The following is a 15,977-nucleotide window of genomic DNA, read 5'->3' on the forward strand; positions in this document are numbered from 1 at the left end:
CAGTTAGAGAGGCAGAATGAATACAGATGAATAAGGTCATAATCAACAGCGTATGTGTGTGCTACTGTCCTCTACTGCACGGAATCAGAACTGCTCAGCTGTGTGCCGTAGTCTCAATACTGCTAGCAGCTAAGGGAGATTCTCCTTCCGCTCAAGAGGCAAAGCCCTGAACTTTGGATGCAGGAGTTCCTGTGTTCTCTGCCTGCTGTTGCCAGGAAGTTCTCAGTGGGTCTGGAGTGCAGCCAGGTGACAAGTGAGCAGTCAAGGCAGGCTGACTTGCTATAATACACGGCACTGAGGATGTTTCTCATGAGTGCCTCTCACAGAGTATTAGAGAAAGGGAGAGTTTCCTTTTCGCCCATTCTACAGCTGGGAAGGCTGAGGCACAGCACTGGGATGGGGTGTGCCCCTAGCTGCAGAACCAGGACTGCTAATATTCAGTCTCATGCTCTAACTGCTGACCAATACTGCCTCCCCCAACTCCAGCCTGGCTTTCCAGGGGTGGAGAATACCACAGCAGCTGAGTGACGGGACTGTTCCTGCTAAAGCCCGGGATGCTCCTCAGGGTGGGGCCTGCGCTCTGGCTGCTCTAGGCAGGAAGGATTTTACGGCTTGTATCTGGAACAGGAACTCATTCCGGCACTAGGCCAGGAGCCCTTCCCCAGAGTCCGCTAGCTCCCAGAGCAATGCCCCTTGGAAGCACAGCAGTCTCCCCGTGACTGCAGCTGGCATCTCTGTCCCCCAGCCTCAGTCACCATCAGCCAGGACAGAGCGAGGCGAGCAGGCGTGGGGGTGGGGAGAGGGCAAGCCTTCAGGGATCGCATGGCAAAGGGAAACCTGCCACGCCCGGAGCCTGCGGCAGAGCCGCAGCAGCCCCTGGCCCTTACCTTTGATAGTGTGTTCAGTGGGTCCCAGAAACCATGGCAGCAGCAGCAGGTAGAGCAGGTACACGAGCGAGAGGGCGTTGAACCGGAACACACAAGCTGGGGAGAGGCAAAGGGAGGTGGGTTAGAGATCTGAGCCGCCTGGGGCAGGATGCCCCATGGCCCCTGCTGCTGCCCACTCACTGTGGGGAATCATCCCCCCATGAGCAGAGCTCTTCATTACTCGGCCCAGGAACCGAGGCCTCGTTGCAGCACAAGGCCTGCACTGTCAGGCAAGCATGAACCCAGATCACCTCCTCCTGGGGGACCCTCCCCAGCCCCCCACAGCTCAAGGCACTGACAAGCTGCCAGCCACCACCTCTCCTGCCCAAGGAAGAGGGGGCCCACAGGCAGCCAGGCTCTGACCTCAACCCACCTCTGGCTGCTCGCCCACGCCATACAAGAGCACCAGCACTGCCCCCGAAAGGGGGAATTCACCGCCAAATGCTCCCTGGAAAACAGGGGCATTCCCGACACCCACCAGCATGGGGTTTCACAGCATGGGATTTGCTAAACTTTAGGTCTGCAGATTCATAATATGGGAAGTTTTTGAAGTAGACTAGAAGCAGCCTGTCAAAAAACATCCAGCAAAGACCTGGATAGGGAATGTGCACTACTGCCCTGTACTGGACAGATTCAGAACTGTTCAGCTGTGTGTCATACCCCCTGTACTGGTTACAGAACTTCTCCCCTTAGCTGAAGCACTAAGGCCGGTATGTCTGGAGCTGCAGAGGCAGAGTTCCAGCAGCACCATCACCCTGATGTGCAGCATGGGGGGGAAATGAAGCTCCCAGGCAGCCACATGGCTAATATGATGTTCAGCAGTTACACGGCATTTTACACATTTTAACGAAGGCCAACTCTCCCTAAGAGGAAGAGCAGCATCAGGGCTGGGAGTAGACCCCAAGAGCTCCTGGGTCCCAGCTCAGTGGTCTGGCCACTAGACCATGCCCAACCCCCAGCACACCTGACACTGCATTTCAAGGTGCGGGGGAAGAGGGAAGCAGCAGGGGCCTCACACAGCCACCCCTTCGGAGAGCTCCAGCGCCACCCCAGTCAGGACACCCCTTCCAGCGCGGGGGCGGAGGGTGGCTTTATCCTTCTAAGTCCCTGCCCCCACTGGGTTTCCAAGTCTGGTTCTTCACACCATTTAGTTTGCTCCACAACACGAATCTCTGCGGGACCCCACCTCACACACCCCCTATTCCCAGCCTTGCCATGATTTCCATGCTCCCTGCTCCCCAGGATCACGAGCCACTCGCTACTGCCTTAGCGTGATGGCCTCTCTGTGCCTGCCAGCCAGGGCTCAGCTCCCTGACCTGCCCAGCCATGGGCAACACAAGCCCTGGCCTCTCAGCCCCCACTGTCCCCTATACAGGTTAGCGATAGTCACCCGCCGACTCCGAGCATCCCCCTGCGGTGTCCAGCCCCGAGCCGCTGGATGCTCCCAGAATCCCCAGGCCTACTGGTCCCAAAGGCCTGCTAGTTCGCCTTAGCACACAGCTCTGCTTAACATGCAGCATTGAGGCCTGTTTCTAGAGACAGCCGGGACAAATGCGCTGAGAGCTATATGGGAGCAAAGCGTTACAGATCAAATACAATCGTACCACACCTGCTAGAGCCCAGAATCAGCTAAGGAAGCACCCTCTTGTCCACTAAGGCTCTGCTCCCCACAAAGCCCTTCTCACAGTGTTTTTCCACCAGCGTGGCCGAGACCCTTCTTCCATGGCAACACATGCCCCCCTTGACAAAGGATAATTGGGGGCTCATCTGCACCCCAGACAAAGTGCCAAAAGTTCACAGTCCTGCCTCCTATGCAGGATCAGCCCTGCTACGTTTGGGTTTTCCTGCAGTCCCCACAATCTGTTGGTTAGCATGTGCTCAGCCTGTGACTGGGTGTCCATTTGCATGTGAGCAGCCAGAGACAAAGAAGTGTCCGGTCTCCCTGCCTGCCAGGAGGATGGGGATCACCTGGTGACCTGCCTCCACTCACAGACCTATTTGGAATATCCACATAACTCCTCACAGCTTATCCCTTTGTACACCTCGCAGGGATTACGGGGACCAGCGTGATGCAGGCTCTCATTAGAGACCTTACACGGCATTCTTTGGATCCCAGACCCAGGGGACACCCCAAGCCTGCTGCTCTACAAACTCAGCAATGAGAGCGTGAGGCTGTTGGAGTGGGAGAGAGGTCAGAATGAGTCGCAACCTGAGCAGGAGCTGGGGCGCGGCGGGGAAATCTGGAAAAAGAAGAGCCATTTCCTTTGTCCATAGCTCTGTAGCTGGGGGAGAATTTCAGTGGCACCAGAGCCCCTGTCCTGAAACAGGACATCACTGATAGCACCAGTGCTGCTGAACAGTGGCCCTCGTTCAGGAGCTGGGGGACATCCCACCTGCCCAGGGCAACATCAGGGCCTGAGCCGCAGTCCAGCTTCCATGCCACCAGCCAAGAGTCAGCGTTTTTGTGATCCAGTTCCCAGGGTTTCGTATCTCCCCAAAAATGTAGCCCCTCCTGCCTCCCTGTCACTTCACACCAGAAGCTTAACCTGTGCAAAGAGCTGGGTAGGAGGACTCCCAAAGAGAAACAGATCCCTGTGCAGGTTTTTCCACTTGCCGTCCGGTATGGCTTTCCACCCCTGGGCAGGCTCAGCCTCTGGGACCTGCTGCTCATCTCTCATTGCTGGGGCTTTGGCTCTCATGAACCTTTGCAGAGACAGCAACTCCCCCTCCCTACCCCCACTCACTTACACTGACAGTGCTGGGCCTCCCCACACTCTGTGCAATGCCAGGACAGGTCATGGTGGAGGGATTCTCAGGTGGCCAACAGGGTCCAGACTGCATAGGGAGCAGGGACAATGCTCTGATGAAGAGCATCCCATTTGACCACTAGATCCCAGACCTTCCCGGCAACCCCAGTGTGGAATCAGCCAGTATGTTCTCAGAGGAGGTGCACACCACACAGGGGCAGGATAAATCTCCATTCACAACCACCCAGCACCCCCTCACCGTGGCTGGCAGCCACTGCCCTGTGGATTTAAAAAAAAATCCTCTCAAGAAAGCGAGAGGACAAGCGTGCGAGCCAGAGCTTCGTACCGGGGAGATTGTCCCCTGAGAAATTGTTCCAGGCCAGACTCCCTTCCCCCACGCTAGGCTCAGGCTGCCAGGATTTCCCCTTTTTACCAGAAAATGCGCAGTCTGGTAATTGCTCTGTGTGTCTAGCCAAAAAAAAAAACAAAAAAAAACAAAAAAAAAAAACACCATAAAAAAATCAATGTCAACACACAAAAAAAAACAAAAAAAAAAAAAAAAACAAAAAAAAAAAACACCATAAAAAAATCAATGTCATCCAATGCTGGAGAGGAAGGGGCGGAGGATAGGTATATTTTGGTGCCAACCAAGACCTTTTTATGTGACTGTTTATTTGAAAACCTCCCCCTCCGATTTCCACAATGCATCTCATACACAAACCCACCCACCCCCCTTCAGATCAGGGCAGTGTTTGCTACAGAAACGCCAGAAGAAGCCCACTGTGTCACTAAGGGTCCCATCATCTCCCCTCTCCAACGAGCTCGCACTGCAGCCCACCCGGGGAATGCGCCAGAACCAGCATGCCCTGCAAGGCCGGACCTGACAGGCACGCTTCACCCAGAAGCCAGGAACATACCTTCCCTTCTGCTTTGACACCCAGACAAGTCACAGGCAGCACGGCTGGCCCAGACCTCCAGGGGGATCTGCCCCATCCTACACCGTCTCTGCAAGACTCCCACCAGGGCCAGGACACTGAGCTCATCCTGTGCCCAGGGTTGAATTATGTCAACTATAAGCACTCCAGAGCAGGGACCGTCTTTCTGTGCTGTTTATACAGCACCGAGAGCGGCACTGCCCTGGCCTACGGCTGGGGGTGCTTCCACGTTAGAGAATCATAGAGACATGGGGTGGAAGAGGTCACCCGGCCCAACACTCCTATGCTGGGAGCCTAGCCCTCTGCTTAGCCTCTTCCGCCTGAGGCCCTGCCCCCACTGTGCCCCCCCTCCCATTCTCACGCATTAGGGTCAGAGAAGCCCCAAGGCCACCACCATAACTGAAGGAGCCCCAGTTGGCTTGACCGAGCAGCCCCTGACCCACCCACTGGAGGAGCCCCAAGCCCCATCACAGCCTGGCCCTGGGGCCATGCCGGGGAGCATTAGCCGAGGTTTGGGGAGGCTTGGCCTAGAAGACCATCCCTGACTAGGGTTGCCAACTCTCCAGGAACTAAAGATTAATCTTAATTAAAGATTATGTCATGTGATGAAACCTCCAGGAATATGTCCAACCAAAACTGGAAACCCTATGCCAGACAAGTGTTTGTCCCACCTGTTGGGGATTCCACAACTTCCCCGGGAAGCCTATTCCAGTAGGCCACTACCCTCACAGTTCAAAACTTTTTCCTAATATCGAACCTAAATCCCCCTTGCTGCAGCTTACGCCCATCACTTCTTGTCCTACCTACAGTGGATGCGGAGAACAGTTGATCACTGTCCTATTCATAACAGCCCTTAATATATCTGAAGGCTTCTCAGATCCCCGCTCAGCCTCCTTTTCTCTAGACTAAACATGCCGAATTCTTGCAGCCTGTGCTCATAGGCCAGGTTTTCCGATGGCTTTTCTTGTTCTCCTCTGAACTCTCTCCAGTTCATTCCTGTCTCTCTCAGAGCTGAATGTGGCGCTCTGGCGGAGGGCTCCCCGGTGCTGAGTACAACAGAGCCATCACCTCCCGCGTCTCACGCATCCGCTGCATCCGCTCCCAGGGGTGGAGGGCGTAGACCAGTGCTGAGCACTGTATAGGCACCTTGATGGAGCACCCCAAAGGCAAGACACTGGGAGACATGCCATTGCATGTGGGCCCTGTGGGCTCCACGGCGGGGGAACACCCAAAGGAACCTGCCCTTTGCCGTCAGGCCTCCAGGCGGCGGGCGCTCTTTGCCCCAGACGTTGGCATGGAGCTGGCACAGTTTGCAGAGTGGCCGCAGCGTCCATGACCAGGGAGCAGGATGGGTGTCTAGGTGAAGGACCTTGTGAATCCCGATTATCAGTGTTTGTTTTGGCACATTCAGAACACAAGCAGTTTAAAACAATGGCTTCCCTCTGAGCTCCCCAGAGTATGGGATGCTTTATGGTAGTGACTCTCAAACTTTTGTACCGGTGACCCCTTTCACACACACAGCCAGCCTCTGAGTGTGACCCCCGCCACCCCTTATAAATTAAAAACACTTTTTATGTATTTAACACCATTATAAATGCTGGAGACAAGAGGGTTTGGGGTGGAGGCTGACAGCTTGCGACCCCCCATGTAATAACTTCATGACTCCAAGGGGTCCTGACCCCCTGTTTGAGAACCCCTGCTTTACGGCCACTCAACACGCTCTGAGACGTGCAGGGACACAGGAGGTGGGACACCTTTGAGGACACAGCAACACCAATCTGCTCTCAGTGGCTGCTCCTGGGAAGCTCCTGCAGAGATTCGTTCACACCAGAACATGGTCTCCAAAGCCACCAAACTAGGGGAACATTCAGATCTGGGTCCAAGCTGGGTCATTCTAGCTTTGTCCTGCTCTTCCCCCTTCCCTCAGGGCATCCCAAACATTCACCCTCGCCATGCACGGGTAGGAGGCTCAGGCCCATCCTCCCGCCTGTACACAAGGGCACAGAGAGGCTAAGCCACTTGCCCAAAGCCGTATGCAAGTCAGCAGCGGCGTCCGGGCTAGGAGATAGATTGCCTGACGCCCCATCCTGTGCTTTAAACACAAGATCAGCTTTCCTCTTTGCTGGAGTTTATTTTTAGGCAAATTACAGCTTGTTTTAAGGAGTGAAACCATCTGAGCGGTCTGGAGCTTGGAGGGATTTAGATCAAACAACGGACACTGTGCTTCCAGCCAGCCTAGCGCTGGAAACCCCACGTCTGCCATAGCAAAAGTGCTGGAGACGCTGCAATCCAAAGTGGTTACAGAACCAGCAGCTCACAGGGATACACAGAGGAAGTCTGTCTACTTCAGGTGTAACTCACCAGGCTGGACGCTATCTGATCAGAAACCGGGTTGCTGGGCAACACCACACACAAGCCACAATCAAATGCGGACACCCACACGAGCAACAGGCCACCGGGAACCACTCGCCGGCACAGAATGAGACTAGCCGCAAAGCCGCAGGTGCCCTGGTTAGCGCCGCTGCTCTCAGCATTCGTTTGCCCCCCAAGTTTCTGACCCCCTGCCCCATTTTCCTACTGGAACAACAGGCCGGGCTGGGATGGTCGCCCACAACGTGCAGCAGGCTGGGTCCCTCCCCCAACAATAAAAGTAAAGGGTTATTTGCACAGTGTTGCCAGACCCGATAAGATCGGGAGCTGACGATATGTTGTTTTTCTTAAAGCCCCAGTACCTGAGTCATGTGATTACAGGATAATCTCTGCTTTTTAATTCACTTTCTAGGCCAGTTCTTCCCCACAGACATGTGGCCCCTAGAGGCCAGAAGGCAAATATAAAGGTCCAAATGTTGATTTTGGTTTTAAAATCTCATGATCTTCAAGCCAATCTCCTGAGCTAATGAAACCCGGAGGGACCAATAAGCAAGGTGTGTCCTGCTGACACAGAGCGCCAGGGCCTCTTTTCTCCAGGGGAGGGACGGAGAAGGCCCCAGCTGTCAATGGCAATTTGGAAACAAGCGCAACAGGCCCCAAGCAGGGCAGAGTAAATATGCTCCATACGACGGGGCTGGCTGGTGCCGGGCAGTGTGTGTGGCGCACTCCGACTCGGACAGGAAGGGGGCACAGCCCTTCCTGTGTTTACCAGCAAGTTTCTGTGGGATCTTGCTCACTGGGGATAGGAAACCGCCCAGGCGCAGAAAGCTGTGTAGCTGGACACCGCGGGAAGAAGCCTGACCCCAGCCGCTGCCCAGTCATACTCCCACCAGGAGCTCAAATGCACCCAGGCAGAAAGCCCAGGACTGGGATGCCAAGGATATAAAATTACTGCATCAACCAAGGGCCTCTCCGTGCTGCTCAGCACACACGCCCCGGAGTTAACACACAGTCCAGAGCCCATGGAACTGCTCATCCCTGCAGTCCAGCAAATCAATTTCCCTCGAGCGCCACCAATTTGCAGGTTGATGCTGCATCCAGAGTGCTTGGTGTGGGGCACAAGGTGGGGGTGTGCCCACCACCACAGAGAATCACAATGCAGAGAGCAGGGGTGGCCCACTGGCTGCTCCCTATTTCAGAAGCAAGGAGGTACCTGTGATACTGCCAGTCCCTGGTCCTGCTAAATGCATCTGACCGAGGTACTGATGGAGAGGGACAGATGGCAAAAGCTCTGCGGAGCGTTTCAGAGATCAAAGCCAGCTCAGCTGCTTTCTCAGGGATCTTAATGGCAGCAAGAGGGCATCAATATTAGCTTGGCACTGGCACAGCCTGGGGAGCAAGAGAACAAGTGCCCCCTCATCCTGCAACACAGAATGGTGGTGGGACAGGGACAACCACCACCTCTTGCCCCTAGGCTCCATGGCCCAGTCAATCCTCCATCGCTGCTGCGGAGCCTGCCCCACCAGACCCCCTTCAGCAACCCCTACCGGCAGGAGACAAGCGCAGCACGGGGAACCAGAGCCCAGTTTGAAATAGAGCATGTGGGAAGGCAAAACAGCCCATGCTCTCCAGGGAAAGGAAAGCACCAACATCATCCACCTGGGGGACAGGTAAAGCCCAGCAACTTCTGCTGTGCAAAGGACCCATGAGCTGCACCATGCAGGCAAGGATCACCCCCACCCTTCCCTCTCGCCACCTCCTCCCCTGCGGCTTCATGCACAGCATTCAGGGCAACCCCCACCGCCAGAGCCGTCACAGCTTACAAGAAAGGAGCAGCCTGCAGCAACCCTAAGATGCCAGTCACTGAGGATGGGGAGCAGAGACAGTTGCTGGAAGTTCTGCCTTCTCCTTATTTTAGCACAGCAGGGGGAGGAGAAGGAGGGTGTCTGCTGGATTCTGGTTCTCTCACACACACTTTGAGGGGGTGACACTCCAAGAGGCCCAGGAGAAAACAGAGGTCCAACAGAACACGTAGGGCTGCAGCGTCATTGCAGGGCATTAGGCCCTGCCCCCAAATGCACGATGCAATGGGACCTTCCAGACAGTGACTGCTTAATGCCGCCAGAAAATCCCAGGTCTCCCAGTACACGCCCCCACCCAGAAAGGCAGATCCTGCACTGTCCCAGGGAGATACTGCCCCAGTCCAAGCTCCCGCGAGGGAACCCCACCCATGCCAGCCGGGCTGAACACGGCCCGTTCCGGCAAGGGTCAGACTAAACCCAGGGGAGAGACAGGCTGGGGCACGCAGGGCTCAGGACTGAGATGCCCCCTCAGCGTGCTGCCCTCTTCCCAGCCTCCCTTCCGAGCACGTGGCGCGGGGACCTGCCCTTTAGCAATGGTGCTGCTCTCTCTCTCCGCGCAACCACCGCCCTGAGTTTTGCTTCCCCGCTGCCCGCTCAGGAAACCAGTGCTAGAGAGGGTTTGATTGTAAGTATCCCAGGGCAGCCGAGGCTGGAAAGCTGGAGCCAAAAGCTTGCAAGTCACATGGCCCCAAAGGGGTCTGGCCCCAGAGCGCAGTGCCCATGAGCCACAGGGCCCACCCTAGAGCGTAGGTCTGGCCTCCTCTCCGCGCACCCTGGCTGCTTCCCAGCTCGGCCAGGACGGGCAGGTGCTGCCTGCTGTGGCCTGGAGATGACAGGTGTGGGTGATGGGGCAAGCGCCGATCATGGGCATCCCCGACATTGACTGTGGCACATCCCCCGGTGCCGCCGCAGGAGGGGAGCAGGCCAGCCAGTGACCTCTGCCTGCAGTGACTTGCGCTCGCCGGCTTCACAAGTGCCAATGGTTGCTAACTACAAAATTTACAAACTGCATGATCTCACGGAGCAAATATGCCTCTTCCGGTGCCAGCAACAATGAGGCAGAGAGAGCCCTTTCCTGAGAGCGAGAGAGACCACTGGAGCTGCTGCAGCTGACTCAGGAGGGCAGCCCTGTTTTCACCCCCTCTTCCCCAGCAGGCTCAGGACCACTCCCAGCTTCCTTGTCAGGGACCTTGGCCCCTTGAGCCCAGGAGAATTAGAGCTGCTAAATTAAATCGCCAAGCAGTTAACCTCTTCAGCACCAAGATCTACCATACCCCAGATCCAGCAGTGACTGCTCCTGAGGAAATTCTGTGCCAAAACATTAAAAATTCTGGGCACATTTTAAAATTCTGCAAATTTTATTTGTCAAATAAATATGGAGACTCCAGCATGGCTTCGGGGAGCACTGGCTGCACAGAGGTGGGAGATCATTGTGCAGCTCCCCCCCAGAACACGGATTCAGCAGTGAGGCTGCACCCAACCCTGGCACAGTGCAAGGACCGGGCCTGCCCCAGAATCACCCCAAGGTCCTGCCCGTCCATGACAGGTGCACCAGATGTGGGAAGACAGGCTCAGCAATGCAGGAGCAGCTCTGTGTGGGGCAATCTGGGTGCAGGTGGCTCAGTGGGGGATCTGGGTGCAGGGGGATTTGGATGCACAGGGGATTGTTGAGGGGTTCTGGCCCAGACCCAAAGGCTGGTTCTGTCCTCAAGAGCTGAGGGAAGCACCAGCCAAGCTGCAGGCTCTGGAGCTCCCCGCCGTTGCGGCCCAAGCCTAGGCGCTCAGCTGAGTCCCACGGCTTTCAGCAACTACTTGAACTAAGTCCAACAAGCCCCATCCCTGCGCCATGGGCAGCTGCTTCACCCCTTGGCCCACTTCTCCGGGGTGGACTCAGCCCTCCCCTCCGCAACCAGCCCCAGAACTGGCGGGGAAGCAGCTGCCATCCAAGAGGAAGAACCAAGCTGCAGAGCAAGTAGGGAGTGCAGAGCTGCAGGGACAGCAGGCAATGGAGGTGACTCGGAGCAAGGGCAGGTTAAACCCTGGCGCCAGGGTGGGGAAATGGAACTGGGCAGCCGCATCCATCCTGTTAGCACAAGTTCCACTTCGATCCATCCCAAGGAGGCGCTTGCAAGCTCCCGCTGCTGCAGGGATGGCGGGAGCCTATGACAGAGCTTGACAACTATTGAACTGAGCCGGCAACCCACTGCACAGGGCTGGACAGGATGCTGCAGCCTCGCTTTGCATTTACACCAGCGACCTAGGCTCAGCGACCCCTCCAGGACCGTTCAGATGTGGTAAATCCATCATGGCGAGCAGAGCCAGCCAGGTGCACACTCTTTGACCCCACCACTGCAAAGACTGATAGACAGCCAGGCCGTACATGGCCCCAGCAATGCTCAGATGTGGAGGTCCGGTAGCGCCCTGCAGGCCCCACAGGGATCCAGCCGCAAGAGAACAGGAGCTGCGGAGCAGCAGGATTGGGTGTTTGATCCTGAGGTTTGCACTGTCCTCTGCTTGGCTGGGAATGCTGCTCAAGTGGCAGCGGGGAAGATCCACACCCAGGGCTCTCTCCTGCTCTCTGCCAGTCAGCCGCAAAGTGCTATGAACTCTCCGCGAGCAAGCAGCACATTCCAAGGCCCCAGATTGCTCCCAGACTATTTACCCCCATTCCACATCATTTCACACACATGCCTGGGCAGACACAGCCCTTCAGGCTCATGCCATCGACTACACCTTGCCTCTTCTGCCAGGCACGTTTCGTCACGTCCCCCATCCCCAGAGCACACAACGGGGGCAAACTGTCTCCACTGGGACACCCCTGCCACCACCAAGCCGGTTTGCTGCAGTGAGAGCAGAGCTACTGCAATTCCCACGCCACACCATCCCACAGCAGCAAGGTTAAACCCGCGTCACTGTGCGTTAGAGGGAAAACACAGTCCCTGTCCAAAGGCACTTGTGCCCTAGGAGCTCTGTGGCCACACGGGGGCTTTTAGCAAGATAACCGCTCCAGAGTAGCTACTTCAGTACATGTCCAAGTGCAGAGAAGTCCTAAAGTCCACACTCTAGCTTGTCTCCTGCAGGCACTCCAGGGGAGTGCAAGAGACAAGAGCCTTCCCAGCTCGTCTTATGTCCCTACACATGGGCAGCCCTGCTTCTGCCCAAGCATGTGGCGCCGGAGTGTCTAGAGTGGCTGGGACCCCAGAGGGGCCCTGCCCTCACCCAGAGCTGAGCTGGCACAGTAAGGAGTGCACACTGCACCTATTCCAGGGGGTGGCGCTGACCCCAGCTGGCTATGTGCCAGGCAGAAGCTGCTGCCAGTGCGCTGGGCTATCCAAGCCATTCAGCACAGCCCTGGCCAGTGCCCGGCTTCTCCCAAATAAGGGCAAGTCACCCATGCAGGCAGCCTCTGGCCACGTTTAACCTGAGGCGTGCAGCACACCAGTCCTTGGGCACAGGGTAGGAAGGGGCTGGGAGCCAGGACAGCTGGGTTCTATTCCCAGACCTCTCACTGATGAGTGAGGGGAACCCAGTCCTGCTCTAGCTCCTGAGCAGAGGGGGATGAGCAAAGCATCTCTGGCCTGCACGGTCAGTGTGCACCGGACAGGAAAGGCCCTGCCCTTTAGGGTTAAGCTGTAGCTGCGCACCCGAGAGCAAGGGCACTTTCCAGGGGGTGGCATTCAGAGGAGTCGGGGTTATTCGGATGCATTAGAAAGCAATTTCGAACCCAAAGGAATTCCTTCACTTTAGTTAACTGCAGATGCTCTGCGCAGGTCAGAGGTATGAGACCTTGCTGGGGCACAAGCCCAAGCCTGTCGCCCAACGTTCCCTGGAGCGGGGCCATGTTCAGACCGACAGGAATGGGGAGAGTCCTGCCCCTGCCCACGAGACCAGGCAGAGAGGAAGTAGCAGCGACAGCAGAGCCCGCTGGCACAGATTGCACCGGTGACATCCTACAGGCCTCATGCAGCCAGTGTTTTGGGACTAATAAACGAAGCCACAAGCTTATCTCAGTCTCAGTTCCCCCATCACATGCTCACGCCAGGAAGAGGAAAGCTTTGATGCAGAGCACAGAGACATTCAGGAAATCTGCTCAACCTCCCGGCCCCACCTCCAGTAAACCCGAGAGGATCAGAAAACCTATTGGGGGAGCAGGGGAGAGAAATCCACACTCAGCTTCTACCTCCCAGACGGTGCCTTGCCACTCAGCACAGACACAGTGGTGCTGCCCCAGATTGAACATTAGAAGCAGCAGCACAGGGATTTGGTCCCAGAGTTTTCACATGCCTGCAATTTAACACTATCATGTGCAATCACCGGGGCTGGGCGGGGACAGAAGGATTCTGCAGACATTGTCAAAAACGTATTTGAGAACCGGCTGAGCAAGTTATGGAGCCTGAAAGCCTCCTATTCCTCAGAAAAGGCACTAAAGAAAAATAAGGCACCGCACGATTTCCTGTTCACTGCCGCTCGCTGGCTCCAGATCCAGCCTGCTCCAGTTTACAAGGTGGAGCACGGAGGTTTGCTCGATAAATGCTGGGATCCGAGAGTCAAGCTCAGCTCTTTCTGCTCCTCTCCACAGCACCGATACAGAGTGATGCCCAGGCAGCTGCAGGCTCTGAATTCCTCGTGATCTCCAGCAGTGCTGCACAGGAGTCCCCAGAAGCAGAGTCTGGCCTGGCTCTCAGAGCCTCACTCACTTCTGACTCTCGCATTCTCCAGAGGTCAGAACTCAGCTCTCCCAACCCCCAGCAGAGCCATTTCTCCAGGGCCAACAGGAGTGAAAACCTGCCTGTCCCAGCCGAGCTGCGAGCGCAGACACAGCAGCGAGAAGGGGCTATTTTTACATACTAACTTTGACCACGGCTGCAGTTTAAGATGGACAGTGGCCAACACAAAACATATGGAGCAGTGGTTGGAGGAGACCAGCGCCAGTGAGCTGGAGAAGGACACAGCTTGGGTTCTGCAGGCGCTGGCAGCTTCGGGGAGGAAGAAGCTGTTTGCCCCCCCGAGATGCCCCATTGCAGCTGGTTTGGCGAAGAGCAGAGATGCTGCGCTGTGCATTGCTGCTAGCACAGGTGGCAGTGGAGTCTCAGGCCAATGGAATGCACAGATCTGGATTGCTGCTCGCAAGGGAGAGTCCCCATTACCCAACCGCTCCCTGGTCGGCTGTTCCAGTCCTTTGATTTATGCCTTTTCCTCACCGAGCAGCTGCCCTCCCACCATTCACAAGCCAGCTGTGGGGATGAAGAGGAAACCACTGAGCTGGTTAGACTGGTAACAGCCACTTTAACCTACTGGAGTTTAGAGTTATGTGTGATTAAGAAAGTGTTGGAAAAATGAGAACAGGCTTTAAGCAAGAGCCAGAAGAATCACAGAACCCACTGCCTTCCCCTGCCCCTCCTAGCCAGCTGGCCTACAAGCAGCTCAAAGATCCAGTGTCTGAAGCAAGGCAAACCTGCCACTTGCGAGTACTTAAGGGGCCGGCCCAGCCCAAGAGACGTTGGATTGGCCAAGATGGGGAGATCTTGACCTAGAATGAGGAAGATCCTCACTCCAACTAGGGATCTGCGACAAAAATCTGTCTGGGGAGTGGTCCTGCTCTGAGCAGGAGGTTGGACTAGATACCTCCTGAGGTCCCTTCCGACCCTGACATTCTATGATTGAACTCACATCTTCATCTTCTGCAAATGATTGAACTAAAGCCTCCAGAATGGGCTGGTTACTAATCACACAAACGTCCATCCCCACAACACTGCCCCTGCCCTGCTTACAGCACCTGAAGCCATCACAGTGACTATGTGAGGTCACTTTCCGCTCTGTCTCCATGCTGGCCCCTGCCAGGCTCCCCCACTGACTCATCAGCCCCGTCAGAGTCCATCCTGCCACACGCCGCCTCAGCAAAACCATCCCCAGCGCAGCATGTAACGCTGATGCTGCTGGAGGCAGGAAAAGCCCAGGCTGCGGTCAGATCCCTGGCCCCTTGCAAGGCAGGTGGCAAGCAGTGTGCGAGAGGGGGCGAGCATCACCCCTGAACTTGTAACCGGAGCAGATCGACGCTGGAGTCAGAGACGAGGAAGATGGGGTGTTACTTTATGGCCATGTCCTCAGTGCTGTGGATTATTAGGTAAATGGGGAATGTTCTTATCGAGCTGATTTTAAATTACGCCAGCAGGGCAGCATTGGAAGCTCCCTCTGGTATGGTGCCAGTTTAGCCAGATCTACAGAAGTACTTTACTTAGGCTCCTATTTCCATTAATTTCACCCTTTTCATCTCTTTGTTAGGCTCACAAATATCCTTCAGCCTTTCTGGCTCCTGGCATGGCTACAAAGGGCAGGGCCTGACTTTTTCCAGTTCACTCTTCTCAGCAAGCTCAGGGGTGCCAATGGTCATTAGTTATTTTCCCTCTTAGTATTTCTGACTCATTCACTTGAGCCAATCTAGCCAGAAGGTGCAAATGCATGGAAGGTTGCCAGCCTTCAAGTTTTTATATGTATAAAGAAAACCTGAAAAGCTTTACCCCGGCTCAGGTATAGCCCGTGTATTTTTAAAGTTACAAATCTCAGGCCTTGCCTTCAAAGAGCCCTTGAGCAGACATGGGGGGGGGGGGTGCATAGTGGGATCGGACATCACAAAAGACTTAGATCTGATGTGTGATCTTAAAACGTTGATTGTTGTGAACATCTGTGAAACACTTGGGGAAAAAGTCTCTCTTGGTCGACCCCTTCTAGTTACCGTCTCTGGAAAAGCAGATGCCTCGTTCTCTCATCCTCCAGTGTGAACAAGGAAGAGACAAGACGAAATGCAGGATTGCTACACTTCTAAAGGTTACAAAACCACCACCACACAACAGAGTTTTCCACGTACATATAATCACACACGAGACCCTGTGCAGCTCCTCCTTCAATCCTGCATCTTAAAGCAAACCGAGCCCTCGATAAATAAGTACATTGTCCAGGTGACACTTCAAAGCAATCACTCCACATTCCAGCCCTGCCCCTTCTAGCTCAGCGGTGGCCAAGGAATACCCAGGCCAAGCTCACTGCACAGGCACAAGGAGAGTGGTGCTCCACGGGAAGGTGCCTTTGTAGAAGGGGTGATTCTCTGCTCCTCCACATCTGGCTGCTACTGCCATGTGC

The 15,977-nt window shown here is 55.5% G+C and overlaps 1 protein-coding gene across 3 annotated transcripts in view; it reads right to left on the minus strand.

Annotated features, from left to right (window-relative positions):
- Nucleotides 1–15,977, minus strand: part of LOC116815698 (piezo type mechanosensitive ion channel component 1 (Er blood group)) — a 98,014-nt gene that overhangs the window by 59,869 nt on the left and 22,168 nt on the right. For all 3 annotated transcript variants that reach the window (XM_075073876.1, XM_075073877.1, XM_075073878.1), the window contains exon 2: nucleotides 888–983. In XM_075073876.1, coding sequence (XP_074929977.1) covers nucleotides 888–983 — 96 coding nt within the window. The remainder of the gene's footprint in view (nucleotides 1–887; nucleotides 984–15,977) is intronic.

This window comes from Chelonoidis abingdonii, chromosome 19, assembly GCF_003597395.2.
Source record: "Chelonoidis abingdonii isolate Lonesome George chromosome 19, CheloAbing_2.0, whole genome shotgun sequence".
NCBI lineage: Eukaryota > Metazoa > Chordata > Testudines > Testudinidae > Chelonoidis > Chelonoidis abingdonii.